Source organism: Phoenix dactylifera, chromosome 3 (genome assembly GCF_051530095.1).
Source record: "Phoenix dactylifera cultivar Ajwa chromosome 3, Ajwa_hap1_PhDact_Kaust_v1.1, whole genome shotgun sequence".
In the NCBI taxonomy this organism is placed as follows: domain Eukaryota; kingdom Viridiplantae; phylum Streptophyta; class Magnoliopsida; order Arecales; family Arecaceae; genus Phoenix; species Phoenix dactylifera.
Window position 1 is genome coordinate 53,767,291 of NC_143192.1, and position 16,469 is coordinate 53,783,759.

The 16,469-nt window shown below is 38.7% G+C and overlaps 4 protein-coding genes across 4 annotated transcripts; all 4 read right to left on the reverse strand.

Annotated features, from left to right (window-relative positions):
- Positions 1-2,988: 2,988 nt before the first annotated feature.
- LOC103715432 (uncharacterized) lies at positions 2,989-7,607 on the reverse strand. The gene is made up of 3 exons (XM_088719127.2): positions 6,875-7,607; positions 4,889-4,975; positions 2,989-4,690 (listed from the first exon to the last, which is right to left on the reverse strand). The coding sequence occupies exons 1-3, from the start codon at positions 7,220-7,222 to the stop codon at positions 3,239-3,241; spliced, it is 1,887 nt and encodes a 628-aa protein (XP_088575253.2). The 5' UTR covers positions 7,223-7,607; the 3' UTR covers positions 2,989-3,238.
- Positions 7,608-10,580: 2,973 nt separating this feature from the next.
- On the reverse strand, positions 10,581-12,366 carry LOC149768148 (uncharacterized). Its single transcript, XM_089929974.1, has 2 exons — positions 12,267-12,366; positions 10,581-11,492 (listed from the first exon to the last, which is right to left on the reverse strand). Exons 1-2 carry the CDS (start codon positions 12,347-12,349, stop codon positions 10,718-10,720), a joined length of 858 nt encoding a protein of 285 aa, XP_089786100.1. The 5' UTR covers positions 12,350-12,366; the 3' UTR covers positions 10,581-10,717.
- Positions 12,367-12,412: 46 nt separating this feature from the next.
- On the reverse strand, positions 12,413-13,144 carry LOC149768149 (protein SENSITIVITY TO RED LIGHT REDUCED 1-like). Its single transcript, XM_089929956.1, has one exon. It carries the CDS (start codon positions 13,142-13,144, stop codon positions 12,413-12,415), a length of 732 nt encoding a protein of 243 aa, XP_089786082.1.
- A 1,622-nt stretch (positions 13,145-14,766) lies between these two features.
- On the reverse strand, positions 14,767-15,943 carry LOC148714461 (protein SENSITIVITY TO RED LIGHT REDUCED 1-like). The gene is made up of 2 exons (XM_089929975.1): positions 15,863-15,943; positions 14,767-15,718 (listed from the first exon to the last, which is right to left on the reverse strand). The coding sequence occupies exon 2, from the start codon at positions 15,700-15,702 to the stop codon at positions 14,869-14,871; it is 834 nt and encodes a 277-aa protein (XP_089786101.1). The 5' UTR covers positions 15,703-15,718; positions 15,863-15,943; the 3' UTR covers positions 14,767-14,868.
- Positions 15,944-16,469: the final 526 nt, after the last annotated feature.

Sequence of the window (16,469 nt, forward strand, 5' to 3'; positions counted from 1 at the left end):
GCTCGCCGAATAATACCCCAATACTGCCGAAAGAAGAAGGGAGGGAAACCGTCAGGTCCCAGGGCCTTTTCCGCTGCCAAGGCCTAGACTGCCTCTTGGACCTCCTGTGCCAACACCGGTCGGATCAGGGATTCCCTCTCAGCATCACCAATGCCCACCTCCACCCTCAGTGGGGGATCTCCATCACTAGCCACCTCATCCTCCGTCCATCTGGCACGGAAGAAGTCAAGTAAAGTCTATCGGATAGCAGGCTCGCCCGCCATCCGATGGCCGGGCCCATCTCGCAGAGAGTGGATCATACTCCGCTGCCTCCGAATGACCGTCGACCGATGGAAGAAACTGGTATTACGATCGCCCTCACTCACCCATTGCATACGGAATTTCTGACGCCAGAAAATCTTATGCTGCCGTAGCAGCGAATGGTGAGTCGCTAGAAGCCCCCGAAGGTTAGCCATATTGTCCTCCGGAAGCACGCCTCCTAAGTCTTCCTTCCTTTGCAACTCGGCGATCGAGGACTCTACCCCCTCCAACCGCCGAAAAATGTTACCCACCACCTCACGGTTCCAACGGCGAAGCCGCCTCTTGGTCAACTCAAGACTACGTGAGACCCGCTGCATGGCATCCCCGCGCACCGAGATGCGCCATGCGTCACGAACGATATCCCACGACTGGGGGTATGATAGCCAGACCTGCTCAAAGCGGAAGGGGCTATGGTGGACGGGACCCGAAGAGGTGGAAAGAAGCAAAGGACAGTGGTCTGAGGCAATTCGAGGCAGATGACTGACCCGGCAGGTAGGAAATCGGAGAATCCAATCTGGAGATGCAAAGGCCCTATCTAGTCGCTCCCAAACCCTAGCACTACCTAGCTGATTATTGCACCAGGTGAACCGTGGTCCGGAGAACCCTAGGTCTACCAGGCCGTTCTGCACCGCAAAATCGCGAAACTCCCTCCTATCCACTCTGTCCGTGAAGGCAGCACCACCCCGTTTCTCATTCTCCTCCTGAATACAATTGAAGGTCGTTCTGCGCCGAGTTTAAGCCTTTCACCTGGGGAATATTATTAAGTAATTCAAATTCAACCAGATAAATAATTTTTCTCCTCCATCTTGTTCTTCTCATAGTGACCACCCAATTCCCCTCCCTCCCTCCCTCTCTCTCTCTCTCTCTTTCTCTCTCTCGCTCTCTCAGTGTTAGGTCCCTTCGTTCCAGCCCCAAGTGCATTGCTGGTAACATGGATAGTGATCGTGGTGGATCCCTAAAATCTAATACCAACTATGATTGCTCCCTTGATCCAAGAGTTGAACTCTGCATGATATACAAAATTAGATCTCCATCCAATCTATTCACAGCCCTGCTATTTTTAAAGTTAATCAACCTCTAAATCACATGCATCAATTGTTATAATGCGCATTTATAGGTCGAATGCATGCATTCATTTGAGGACATGGGTGTCATGATCTAGTATTGTGAAATTGATAAAACCCTAGACATCTCTTTTTCTACCTTTTTCTAGTGCGGATATTGTATTTATAATAAATTAGAGTAATGGCACATGTACCTATATTAGCTAAGCAAGCTATCATGGACAGATAGACACGCCTCACACCATCATGGTAGCAAAGTTAGGGTTACATATAAAACAAATATAACTCTTATATATATTCACCTTTATATAAACATATGCACATTTGGAAAAACCCTAATTTGCCTACTTATCAAAAACACAATATTATGATTAATGAGAGAACTTCAAATGTATTTATCAGCTAACAGATACAAACAAGTAATTACTTGTATGTCAAAATAGCTTCCTTTTCGACAAAGTACACTGTTAACATATTCTCAAAGTTCTGTTCCTTTTCTTCTTTCCTCTATGATGCCCATTCTGGGAGGACTCGACCTGACATGGTTAAGTCAGGATAGAATGGGTCAGATGGTGTTTATTGTGTAGGCCGCGAGTTAGTCATTATCATCATAACTTTTACTCATGTAAAAACAAGTTCCTCCATTCCACCAAGTTACTCTGAATAAATCACCAAACTTATCTGACATGCATTAACAATTCTAGAATTTACAGAGAACCATAAAAAATAGTAAAAACTATCCAATTCAATTAACGCCTGAGGACGAGATCCCACATTTTTCTGCTATACCTGTCAAAGTGCCATCACCATGTAATTTTTGATTGTTTTTAGCCTTCCTCCATAAGAAGTTGCCAGTTTTATGTGTCAGTTTTAATTTTTAATATTGAGACTTGCATCATGAAATGATGGGATGGAGTTCAAAGAGAGGTCCCGCACTGCAAGATGTTCAATCCACCAAATCTGAAAGGGGATGTCAAGCAGCTTGGAAGACTTCTCAGAGAACTAAGACAATCTGCAATGGCAGCTATTTTTTGACATTTACAGAAGACAGAATGCAAGTATCTTTCAAGAGGAGAGGATCCTCTCACAAGGTCCAAAGTTTGTGTAGTATTTAAGAACAAGTCGAGACCGTTGCAATCATAGATGAATTGGGAGGCCCTGCAGGGATGGCATTTCACAAAAGGTGACTCAGTGGACTTCTAAAGCTAACTAGTAGGCCCTACTCGATATCTTGTATGTTTTCCAGAAGAAAATTTTTTTGTAGAATTACTTTTATTGCTGAACAGACACCTAATGTGTTGAGTAGTAACAGAGGCACTACGTAGACTGGACTGTAAAACCAAAAAAGGCTTGCAAGCTTGGGATGGTAACCTCACCAAAGCAAAACAAACTAAGACAAGGCCAAGGCGACACATGAAAGTAGGTGAAAACCTATTGTTGAACTTAATCCTGAGCATTTACTCTGACTATTACACCAAATATAAACTTAACAAAGTTTTAGAAATAATGTTCCCTCACAGTTTGGATGGTCGGGAACACTCGATTCCAAATGAGAAATTTCTACTAAACTAAAAATAAAAGTACAAGTGATCTCAGCAAGAATATCCAGAAGAGATGCTCATCCTTGTCCAACAAGACCCTAGTTAATGTGCCATAAGATGGTCAGGAATACTCAATTCCAAATGAGAAATTTCTAGCTAGTAAGCAACTAAAAGTGAAAGTATAATGGATCTCAGCAAGACCATCCACTAGAGATGCTTATCCTTGTCGAAGAAGACCCTAGTTAATGTATGAGTATACTGCAGACAGCATTTATAATGGAGAAGACAGTTAAAGACGGAACCTAACCTAAGAGATGTTCGAAGATCATACAACTATACTGGTGCTAAGCCACTCCATGTGGCTTCAAAGTCATAGAGCAGTGTGACAGGATCTAGTTCCGGTTGCCCTGGCTCTTTTGCAGTCTCTGCTATCTCCTCTAAAGAGGCTAGAAAGCTACCCAACGGAGTCTCTCCTGGATCCTGCTTGCTCCCAGAAACCAGTGAATCAGATGGCCGTACATTTGTCAGCTGGGGATCCACTTCCTGATCATTTTCCTGAATACTTTGAGCTGCTGGGTTCAACCATCTGCAATCAAACTCTAATGAATTCATGTTGGTCACTTCTGGTGCCGAACGACCATAGAGATCCACATCTTGACTTGCGCTTGTCTCAGAAACAAATTGACTGAAAGGCAGGGGTTGTGAGGAAACCAAAACTGGTTCTTGAACAGCTGGGACAGCATCTCTGCTGTTACCATCAGAGACTCCCAGTTCAGATGCCACACTAGCAAGTATATCCAGCCAACTTTTCATATTATCATTTACTGGAGTCATTGGTGGGCACTGGGAAATTGCTGGTACATGTTGAGATCTCTGTGGTGCAGTTCTGTACATCTGATTCACATTATCATCCACTGACATTACCGATGGGCACTGAGATATCTGAGAAGTTACTGGTGCAGAATAAGATCTCTGTGGCGGTGTCACTGGTAGGCATTGAGACCTCTGTGAAATTACCGGTACATGTTGAGATCTCTGTGGTGCAGTTCTGTACATCTGATTCACATTATCATCCACTGACGTTACTGATGGGCACTGAGATATCTGAGAAGTTACTGGTGCAGAATTAGATCTCTGTGGTGGTGTCACTGGTAGGCATTGAGACTTCTGTGATGTCACTCGAGAGCACTGAGACCTCTGTGATGTCACCGGAGGGCAGTGAGATCTCTGTGAAGTTAGTATAGTGAAATGAGATCTCTGTGGCACATTTCTCTGGAACCGATTAGCTCGAGCTGTCCTGACCCTTTTAAATCTTGAACGGGAATACTCTAATTGAGCAGTAATTGAACGAGAAACATGAATCTGTCTTTGTATACATTTTGCTCTGGGATTTAGTGGGCGGGATTTGGATGGATGATGACCAAGTCTCTGACCACTGTAAGATAGAGGTGCCGTATTCTGCTGATGTCTTTGATTAGGTGGATCTGGAGTAGCACATCTAGCGGCTGAGCAAGGCCGGAGGGGAATTGATCTGGATGTCGGAATGGGTAGTGAGGACATGTTGGAGCAACGTAGAGGTGCTGAGTTTTGAAAGGATGGCATCATGGAAAGTGTCCTATCAGGAAGCTTCTGTGGCTGAGAAGTTGTGAGGTTCTTTTGTTTAGAGGATTGCCTTAGTGATTTCCATCTTCCATCTTTATCTGTAGAATGACAATGGTCGGTGCTCGCACTACCATTGCCCCAGTAGATACATGGGGCTGGAGAGTCACAGACATAACAGTGGCACTGCATTCACTGAATCATAGTCAATCGATTGGACAGATAAAATACATACTAGAAACAAGTCCCGACCAATTTTATAAACAATACTCAAGGAAAAGCCAAGATTTTTCAAGTCACAGGAAAAGCATGGAAAAGCCAAAATTTTCAAAGTTTGAGGAAATGCATATACAGTGTAACAAGTGGAAAATATAAGAGACATACCAAGTTGCAATGCTTTTCATGTGATGTGGTGCTGAAAGGAAAGTTAGCGCATAGGTGCCGTGGATGAGGGAAATCCCTGCAAGCCAACTGCAAAAGGATGACAAAAGTTTGCTCACAAGGAATATGCGGATGCTTACCAACAAGTCATAGTTGCTGCTACATTTAACAACCATTATCTGCAGGTGTATATATTATTTTGCATGGTCATAAACAACGAATATATGAACAAGATACAATGAGGAGAAAATAAACTTCAACAATCTGTTCTGCAAATGCACAGAACAGATCTGTTTATTCGAATCTTACAAGAATGTATTTGAAAAAAAAAAATTGTTTGTTATGGTCCTTTCTCATTCAAACTTCTGATTAACTTTGAAGATATAAAAAACTAAAATTCCATAAAGTTCTCTGAAAAAGAACAAATACTTCTAACATCAAAGTGGAAGGTCAACTTCATTGTTGAAAGAATTCAACTCTCTGCCAATCTTCAAAAGTGGCAACCAAAGAACTTCATAAGTAGCCAAGTTTTTGACATATATCTGACTCAAAATATATATCCAACATAAAGGACACCAGTGTCTAGTTAACATACATCCATACATAGTCATGCATATATCAATATCATACAGACTTGCAGACTTGTCAAACTTCTTGAAGATTCCTGTGTTGCATCCTTGTAGACACTTAGACACTCGACATCCATTTCACACTTCCGAGTAACACTTTTTCTACATGACTAGGACAGAGAACTATCCATATTTTCATAGATGATCTTATAAAGGTTCATGATCTCATTCTCTTGGATGAAAATTGTGATGGAGCATGTTATTAATTATTCAATAATTACCTTACAACATATGCTGAAGCAAAATAAATAAAAACATAACTTAGTTACGGATGTTGTACTCTAACAATTAGAATAACAATAGAATATGTCAGTGGATACACTAAGCTATCAATTCAATCCCTGATTTGTGATACAAGATGATTAGCAGATCAAACGTCTGCTTACACCTACAAACAGGTGCTAAAATGGTTAACCAAGCTAACAGGCCACTCAGCACTTAAATAATAGATAGGGTGTAGCCGATTAAGCAACTGAATAAATTCTCAAGCAGCCATTTTTCATAACAAGGACAAAACAACTAAGAAAGACAAATAGATATTTCCAGCTGGACATTCATAAGAGGAATAGTAAGCAAATCGTTTATAAACTTGTGCAATTCATTGGGAATGCAAAAAGCATTCCGGAACAAAGAGTCTCGGCACATTACCGACTGCTCAGTACTGTATTGGAGCAGCAAAGTCTAGACACTCTACTCAGCCTGCACACTTATGTGCAATGAAAATAAAACATTTCACGTAAATCCTGGATCACAATCTGAGTGCATTAAGGTTTTTTTTTTCATGCTAGGTTTCTCTTAGCTTTCTTTGTATTGTGAATTATCAAACAATACAAAGATCACAAATTGATAATTCGCATTAACACATCAGATCATAAATTGATGTACAGTCATGGAACCATCTACAATCTTCGAGGGAGGAGGAAAGATCCTACCAACTAATAGTATTGTCTCAAACACTCACAAATCATTTCTTAATTAGATCAAAACGGTGTATTTAGTTTCGTTCACAGTATGTAGCTGGAAGCGGGCGTCCGACCCCTTCTATTTTAAAAGAATGGACAAAAAATATCATAAAGCACAAGAATTAACCAAATCGGGTCTTCGTGAGAAAGTTATCAGCTAAATCAGTAGCCCTAGGAAAAGTGATAATCTTTCCAAATGAAAAATAAATATCGGCACACATTAATTTCTCTACCTTTTTCCGCCACATTTCGGACTACAAATAGGGAAAGGCAAAAATCAAACTTAAACATCATAATCCCCTATTGTTTGAAATATAAATTAAATTAGCTATAATATGGAAATAATCTAACTAATAATATACAAAAAAAACTTTTTTTATATTAAAAAAAAATCATACCTGCCCCTTCTCTCCGACTATGAGAAGGTCGTCCGACCCATCTCCTCCGTCGCCCTTGTCAACAACCGAAACTGGATTATTAGGATCGGAGTCCAACATCAAGCAATCATCATCGGACTCGTCCCCCGCAGCAACCATGCCTGGCCTCAACGACTGAGAATTCTTCTTCTGCTTCGCCGGAGGCGCGGAAGAAAACTCGTCCACCATCACGACGTCGTCGACTTCCTCCACCCTTCCATCGGTGCGATCGAGCATGTCAGCGACCCAATTGAACGAGTCCAATTCATCCATAGAAAGATCCTCCTCATCGTCGGAGCTAATCTCCACAATCGCAGGCTCCGAACCCATCGATTTCTCTACAGCAAATACAGCCAAAGGGTCTAACACAAACTTGAAATGGCCGACATCGTATTATTTTGCCCCAAGAAGGGTTCATTCGAGCACCGATAAGAATGAAATTTGGGGGTATCGAGCAAGGGAAGATCCATTTCCCCAAAACCCGGATTGGCTTTGGAGGAAATAAATAGATAGGGATTCGCTTAATAGAAATTTTAGTCAAAGATTAGGAAGAGAACCGATCGGAAATGGGGAAAAAAAAGGCGGAAGAAGAGAGCGAAGCGAAGAGGGGAGGGGCGGAGGGTGGTGGTGGAGTGCGGTCTTCGGGAAGCGGGTGCGGTCCAACCTCTTTTTTATTCCTCTGCTCTTTAACGGGTGGAAATGAAAGAGCATCGGCGATGGCGGTCGAATAAATTTGGGATGAAAAGTAAAAAAAAAAACTTCTCAAAAATATTCGATAGGATTGTGGAAGATTGTATGTTGGAAGGTAGATAGGACTGCAAATTGAATCATCTACTTCACTGCTTACTATTTTAAAAAAATTATACTTCGATATTCGTATGTTAGAATTTTACCTTGTGAATATAAAAGTACGGTATGTATTTTTTTACAAAGATTAGGTTCAGAATTATTAAAAAAAAATTTTATGGAAAAAGAACAAGTTTGTTTTTTTGACCTTCCCAAAAACAACTTCTTTTTCTTTATATGAATCACATATAAAACGTATTTGGGATTTGGATATTATCCATATCAATGATCTGATGAATTATTCATAATTGGTTTGTTGACTTGGTGAGACTTATGAATAGAATAGAAATGATCTATAAATGATCACAAGAGAAAAAATTCATGAATTTCCATTCTTTAAACATATTTTGTAGTTGCTCCTTCATCCTTACACCATCTCTTTTCTATCAACTTTATTGGTAGCACTCATCCTAGAGCAGTGTTAGCAGCCGTTATACCAAAAAAAGTTTGGGATTTCGTGAGTGACAATTTGGTTCGCTGATATGAAATATTTTTGTTGCTTCATCACCATCGAACTTTCGGATGGAACCACCCAATCTTTGATGCTATGTTTCTTGCCCTTCCACTTTTTCAAGTATTAGACTCAATCTGTATATATATATATATATATATATATATATATATATATATATATATATATATATATATATATATATATATATATATATATATATATATATATATATATATATATATATATATATATATATATATATATATATCACTTAATTTAGAAAAAATAATATTTTGTTGGTTTATTTTGGTCAAGAATAAAAGGCCCGAAATTGGAGAGCTGGAAAGAAATATCTGAATAACATAGTTTGATGATGCTGCCTGCATGAAAATGCAAATGATGCCAACTAGGCATGACAAGCTTTGATCATTGATACGCATTTGTCAAAATTTAGAAAATCAATTAATAGCTATCTATTCATAACTTAGGTGATATATGTCATTGGTCTGAGCTTTCTCAGATCAAAATAAATACCATATATGGTGGATTATTAGATTATGATGCAATGCTGCTTGGATGGTTCCTGAGCTTCACCATTGAAAATGAAGAATCTATTGATAGTTTTGCTTCATCATGATGCTATCTCATAACTAAATTCCTTTTAGACTCATGCATGCAATCCTATTCCTTTTTGCTAAACATTATTTTAGTTAATTAAAATATATTTTTTTTTTGTTAATGATGTGTGCATAATTTGGAATAATTGCATATAATTAAAGATAGTGGCAGAGATAAAGAAATGCTGCTAAAGTTAAAACACCGATTCTTCTATGATCCAAATAAATTATTCACGTTTCATCCTCAAATTTAACTTTTAGGAATATGGTTGGAAGACATAATAATATTCTTTTAAAGACATAACTTTCCTTAAATAAAAAGTCTGAAAAATGAATCTAAAAATATGAGAAAATATACAAAACTAAAACTATACACACACATATGCTAGCAGAGAAGCATGCACAGTGCATTTTGGTAAATAAAGATAAAAAATAAACAAAAATATAATTAATAATAAATAATAATTTAATTATATATATATATATTATAGATGCTAAATATTAAACTCATTCATTTAGAACTTGATTTATTTAGATTTGTTGGATATAATAATCTTTCTTCGAATTATTTTATTAAGAATATATCTGGTAAAAATTATATTTATATATGGATTGAGGCATGGGAAGGCTATGGTAGAAATTGTGGGAAAGTTTTATTATAATCTTTTTTTTAAAAAAAAGTCAAATGGAGTTCAAAATTATGAAATAGGGTTTTTGAGATAAAGATAATAACACAAATAGAGATAAAGATAGTAAACTAGAATATTCCACTCGATGGTCATAGGATGACTAGGAGACCATAAGATTTGTGCGATGGTGATTAATGGAGAGCAATCTCTATTTCTCCTCCTCTCCCTCTTAACCTAAGGCCTAACACTCTCTTCTCCCGAGCTCTACCTTGAAACAGTTCAAAGCACCGGCAACCCCATTCCACGCATCTGTCGGAGAAACAGATAAATAACAACCATCGAAACAAAGATGTACGCCTCTAATGATCCAATATGCCCTTTTGGATCACATTAAATTTTTCGTAATAATATAAAACAATCTCAAACTTCAAAAAGAAAAGATAAAAAAGAGTAATAAAAGATCAACCTAACAGTAATTTATCAACTAATAAAAGTTCGCACATATCAAATCTATAGATCAAACCATCAAATCCAAAAACTTAACATCCGATCGAGACCTAGCATCCATAAGGAAGCTAGAGAAGGCATCCATGGAGAGGAGATCCACGGCAATATTGTAAAGAAGACAAAGTACTAACAAATGCATGTTGGAAGAGTAAAGGTAGGCCCGGATGGCAAGGAGACATCACATCCTTCAGTCAGTTGTTTGTTTGTCAATCATTATCTCCAAATCATTCTATAATCGTTGTCGAGGTTTGCTATCTTGGTACCAACTTCATGCCAATGCCATGTTAGCATAGTATATATTGGTACAATATGAACTTTTTTTTGACGTACCAAGTACTAGAATGCCATCCATTCGATAACACTTATATTACATGGTTCTTGTTCCAAACTTCTAAATTATTTACTTGTTGAAATGACAGTGTTAAAGTATAAATCTAATGATGATTAGCCTATGTTATAGTATATTCTAGTCTCTATGAATTAAGAGCCCGGTCTATCGTTTTTTTGATTACATAAAATTTTATTTAAAAAAACTAGTTATAAAATATTATTTAGATAAAAATCAATAATATATATATATATATATATATATATATAGACACACACGAACTGACAGGCCATTTCAATGATACGGTTTTTATGCATAGAATAACCTTAAAGACACGCCAAGGACAAAGCAAGGGTTTTTGCTACATGTAAAAAGATACCAAGTCAAATGCAAAACTGAGCAGCGAACCAATATCTTCTAATGTGATCTTGAGCAACCACTCAGCTATTCGTCTTTAGGCTCTTCCTCTTCAGTCTCTTCATCTTCAGTCTCTTCCTCTTCAGTCTCTTCATCTTCAGTCTCTTCCTCTTCAAACTCTTCTCTCGCCAACTGAGCAGCGGATTCCCACTTCTTGTTCGATCTTGAGAAACCACACGGGTAGGTGTCATCTCCCACGGACTTCTTTTCACTCCAAACACAAAGCTTAGAGAGTCGAGTCCCCTTAGTAGCCAGCTCAATGGCCCCGGCATTGGCTTCCTCATAAATGTGATAAGCTACCCATTCAAAAGATGAGAGCAAGTGATTTATCTCAGCAAAACCAGCAGTATGACACTGAGGTGGTGGGATGGTCCCATTGATCCATCTCACCAAACTAAGAGCATCACTCTCGATGACCAATTTCTTAGCACGACTCATGAGTTTGAGCCATTGCAGACCTTGCTTCAATCCCTCTAACTGTACACCAACAAGAGAGGAAGAACCATCTTCTTCCACGGGGCCAGCATATGATAACAGCAGCGCTCCTTCCTCGTCATGAAAAAGGCCGGCAAACCCCGCCCATCCTGCTCTTTTATCATCCATGACTGTTGCAAAGTTGAGCTTGATCCAACCAGCATGGGGTGGCCTCCATGCACCAAGAATTCTTCTTGGAAGTCTTATTTGTCTGAATATATCTGTCCAATCCCTGTTCTCTTCTCTGATAACATAGGCAAAACGTATGTCTTCTATATCAGATGCGAAAGGTTTTGCAAAATCTTGCTCCCCAAATTCGCTGAGGTCTCTGAGAACATGGGATGATGGATAACTCATATTAGCTTTTCAATGCGATGATTTAGAAACTGCATGTTGTGATAATTTTGGCCACAAAGTGAATCAATTTATAACTAAATTTGGTTTCGAACTAAAACACAGATAACTATGTAATATAATTAAAGCATATGAGCACATTTCAGTTTTATTTCCTTTTGTAGCTACTCACCTTTGTATTTATTTGTCTACAGTTTGCACTGTACACAAAAAAACTGAGTTCATCAACCATACATTAATTAATCCTACAGCTTAGCAGGTAGAAGCAGTAGGCCATGAAATAATTTTTCAGAAGCTCATTTGGAGAGAGACATCTGTACATATACTTGAGATACACTTTCTCGATTGTGAACAATACAACATGCAGGCATACAGAAATTAACCAAATCTACTTACTTACCATCAGATTTCTAACCAAACAGGTTAATCGTTTCCCGCTAGGCTGGATTTCCAAAATACAAAGTTTAAGTAAGTGGCACACTCAAAAATGCCAGTTCCAGGGAGAAATAAGAACACAATTACAAACTAGCTGAGTGACATTTTGTGCTTTATTCCTGAGTTATTAAAACATTGTTATATATGATAATGAAGCACTAGGATAAGCTAAAAGATACACCATGGGGCATAATCAATGGATAGTTAATTTGTTCGCGTGTTTAATGAATGAGTTGGATTCACACTAAATCCTGACTTTAATTTAGATATTGCAGCATTTTTTTAAGGAAAATTTTAAACATATATCCCTTACCGTATGGAATCAGCAGGGCTCCAACTAGAAATATAAATGTCTGCTTCTTTTATATCTTCAATTTCTTCGAAACCTTGATCCATAGTGATAAAAACATGCATCGAAAAAATATACATAAAAAATAGAAGAGTTAGATTAGATAATGATTAGACTAAACGGGAAAAATAGATGAACTTAAGACTCTCTAGTTTACCCGACAATAGACCTTCTAGCTCCATTTCTGAATCGATGTTGAAGAACAGCCATTGGTACTTCCCAAATGGTTCACTATCAAAGACAGGGAATGCAGTGAAAGGATATGTAGTGATGTGATCCCGAATTGCCCAGACATACCAGGCATTCCCCTCTTTCCAATTAGAAATGTCCTCCACTTCATTGAACAAAGCACCACTCAACATAACAATCTTATGCAGCTGTTGTGGCTCCCAGTTCTCTTTAATAAGATTTCCAGTGAGGAACGAATAGCAGCAAGGCATGAAGAGCAGTGTGGGTTGGTCAACTGTTCTACCACAATTCTCATTCACCCTGAGGACTGTGCACCCAAAGGACTGCATAACTACGATATCAGCCCAAGTAAACACAGGATCGAATACTTGGATTTCTAAAATGTTAAGGATGTCAAGCTCCCATTTCAGAAGCAATGCTAAAGCAAACTGGAATTGAGAGAAGTGGTAATGTTGAAGGCTGCCAAGGGCATAGACCACCATCTGACCATGTTTTCCAAAGTTGAAACGGCAAGAAAATTCGCTTCTAAGCGTTGGATCTTTCTCTAATTTTTCAAGAAATGACTGATAGAATTGAGATTCCTTCAGTTCCTTTATGGTGATTTCTATTTCTCCTTTAAGTCTTGATGCTTCATCAAATTCGTCCTCATCCATGCCACTCACAAAACTGCATCAATGTTTCAAATAGAACATGTTAGCAAATACAATGATCGTAGTAAGAAAGTTTGAGAAACTACTTTTCCCCAGGAAAAGATTTTTCTTCTAGTTGTTTGTTTTGCATGATAGAAAAATTATTCCCTGTATTTGGTGAAAATTTTGACTTTTCATTTTCCTAAAGAGTGCTGGAATTAAAACATAGAATTGAGCTTTCCTAGAGCATAATGAGAAGCTTTTCCTTGACCATATCATCAAATTTTCTAGCAAAAGAAACCAAATGAAAAATTATGGTCTTGTGATTGATCAAATATAAATTTCATTATTTCCATGAAATAAAAACAACAAGATGGGATTTCCTTGTTCATGCAAAATTACCCATGAAAAATAAAATAGGTAGCAACAAAAAAGAAATAGACCAAAAGTGAGCTATGATTTTAACCATATGGGTGAATATGACAAATCATTGCTTCATCATCGAGCTGATAGATGCATGCCAATTAATAGTCCAATTCAATGGCAAAGACTTCTATGAGAATCAAATATAGCTCTTATTTTTTGAATTCAAATGCACCACCTCCTATCATTTGTATTCTTGCTTGGACCATCTCAAGTAATACTTTTCATGGAGATGGATCTTTTGAATGTAAAAAATAAGACACCTATTAATTTGGATCGATGCGGAAAATATGCTAGACACGATTAAGTCGAGTTTTATGAAGGCTTAAGTTGATAAGCGTAATGACACGTGTTCATCATGAAGTAGCATATCGTTAAAAAGAAAATACCAAAGATTAGATCTGTCCCTACTTCGCCCTTTTAAGATTCCCGACTGTCGGGAACATAACTGGATAACGACACTTTTATAGTCAAATAATAGTTTTATAGTAAATATAAAATTTATTAATTATAGCAGCATGCACGTAGAATGGAACGGCGATCCTAAAACAATAATAAGAATGCTAAAGAAAGTTTATAATATGTTTGAAGAGTTCTTTAAAAGACTCTTTTACTAAAAAAGGCAAAAAAACTCCTCATTCCAATATCTGTGCTTCACATGGTGGTAGGCATATAGATCTTGCTATAGTTAGGAGCATGATATTGGTTGGCAGGCCTAGAACATCTTTAATTTACGGGTCGAAAATGTACTACAATGTGCTTTTAACCAACTTCTTCTAGATTACATAGGCATAATGGATCCTCTGAAATCCAATCCATTTTGCAACTTGTCAGAATTAAGAGAGAGAGAGAGAGAGAGAGAGAGAGAGAGAGAGAGAGAGAGAGAGAGTTGTAAGCAAATGAAGTATAAATTCAATGCATGTTGTGGTGTGTTTGTATTTTTTTTCTTTTGAATGATGATGAAGTAAGACCCCTCCCCCCTCCTAAAGTTGTGGTGTGCTTGTGTTTACAAATTGAAACCATTATAGATTGCCAAAATTGACTTATCTTTTTCTTTATCATTGAATTTGATTGTAAAATTAAGTTGGACAAGAATTTGCATTCAGAATTCCTACACATGTACGTATGACATGGTAACAGCGAAAACAAACATACATAGATTGATATATAAAGAACTGAAAGCTTACTCTATCCAATCTTTCCTCACAATGCTTTCTGGCAGGCCTATTTTAGCAGAAAGAAGAAAAGATGAAATATATATTAGATGAAGAACAAGCCAAAAGAAGTTGTAATACAAGTATTGAAGGTGAAAAATGAGTTTGCAATCACTTACGAGGCAAGAAGGCATTCATATCGATCTCTTGCGCTGGTTGGAAGAAATGCCATCCGAGGTCCTCAAGGTGTTCGTCAGCTTCCGAGCCTGAGCTCTGAATCTTGTCTGATACATCAAGGATGTCGAACTCCAACATGAACCATGCAACGGCACACACGTACCTCATCCTCTCTGCTTCATGGCTGCAGAGATCTTCCATCATGGGATGCCCTTCTTTGATCGAAATCTCCTTGGCCATATCGTTCACGATCCTGGCAAAGCTATGTCCTAGAATGGCCAGCCGGTTCAATCGAGAGGGGCGCCAGTTCTCCTCTAGCAGGTCCCCTAGGAGCCCTTGACGGGTGGAGGACATCAAGTACAAAGCTGGCCTCTCGCTCTCAAATCTTATCTTTCTACAGTGTTCCTTGATGGAAACAATAGCGCAACCAAGGGCGGTCATGGCGTCTCGCTCTAGAGGACTAAGGTTGGGGTGACGGACTTGGATAACTTCGGCACGAAGGACGGGATGATCTTTGAGCAAAAGAGCAAGGGCGAGGCGATACTTAGATGTGGGGCTGTCCCGGATGCTATCGATCCCGTATAACACCATGGGCATGCGATCATGGGAACACAGGATGCGATCGATGTTGGATTTGATGGCAGGGTTGGTCTCCAGCTGGGTAATGAGGTTGTGGTAGGTTCTTGAAGCCAGTATCTCTTCCTTAGCCTTCTCCATCTCGGCAACAAGGTTTGGAAGCTTGTTCTCATTAGCCTCCACGGTCGTGATGGGTGCAGAACTGGGTTTCTTTGAGGGGTGGGGAGGGGAGAAGGAGCCCTCTCTCTTCATGATGGTTTGTATACGACTGTTAAAAGAAGGAAAATAATAAATACTACGTCTAGAGTCCTGAATGGGGTCTGATTCCGGCCCGAACCTTCCCTTATCTCTATCTTTGTACAATCATTTATATATAACATTTATTTTTGATGGAGAGGAGGTAAAGACTTACCTGTTCGGACTTGCAGAGAACACCTGGAAGCTCCCGAGATCGTTTGTTTTGCTGCAAGAATATCGCGTTTTCAGCACAAATAAGGCTAGAATTTGACGCTAGCAAAGTTCATGGCGATCCAGAAACCTAAAAACAGATCGGATGCTGAAAACAAAACAAAACAAAAAAAGAAAAACTAAAATGTGCGATCAACTTGAAAGCAACCTTCTTCTCCAGAGAAGGCCAAAAGAAAAAATGGAACTTAACAGAAAAAAAAAACCTGTATATGAGAGAGAGTCTGATATTAGGAAGAAAGACTGGGGTGAGGGTAGATGAAAGAGAAAGAGTAGAAGAAACTGAAGAGAAAAGAAGGCGATATATGGAAGTAGTGAAAGGGTAGGGTGGAAGAAGCGGGCAGGACGGCTTTCCTCGCTTTTCCTTGCTTCAAATATTGTTCTCTTACGGGCGTGTGGCAGTGGAGACCTGCTTTGTTTCTTTATAGCTTTCCAATATAAGACGAGCTCGGTGCGGAGCTAGGTTGCTTTTCGTTTCCACGCACTTCATGTCGAGGCGCGCTTCGCATACGACGAGCTCTAATGCACGTAAAAGAACATCCTCCTTGGTGCAC

Bases quoted from the DNA above. Each gene is read 5' to 3' on its own strand.
- LOC103715432 (XM_088719127.2), bottom strand. From the start codon at position 7,222: ATGGGTTCGGAGCCTGCGATTGTGGAGATTAGCTCCGACGATGAGGAG. The intron at 4,976-6,874 runs GTATGATTTTTT...ATCCTTTTGCAG, and splicing joins TAGTCGGAGAGAAGGGGCAG to TTGGCTTGCAGGGATTTCCC. The intron at 4,691-4,888 runs GTATGTCTCTTA...CAGTGAATGCAG, and splicing joins ATGAAAAGCATTGCAACTTG to TGCCACTGTTATGTCTGTGA.
- LOC148714461 (XM_089929975.1), bottom strand. From the start codon at position 15,702: ATGAAGAGAGAGGGCTCCTTCTCCCCTCCCCACCCCTCAAAGAAACCC.
- LOC149768148 (XM_089929974.1), bottom strand. From the start codon at position 12,349: ATGGATCAAGGTTTCGAAGAAATTGAAGATATAAAAGAAGCAGACATT. The intron at 11,493-12,266 runs GTAAGGGATATA...CCATGTTCTCAG, and splicing joins AGCCCTGCTGATTCCATACG to AGACCTCAGCGAATTTGGGG.
- LOC149768149 (XM_089929956.1), bottom strand. From the start codon at position 13,144: ATGGATGAGGACGAATTTGATGAAGCATCAAGACTTAAAGGAGAAATA.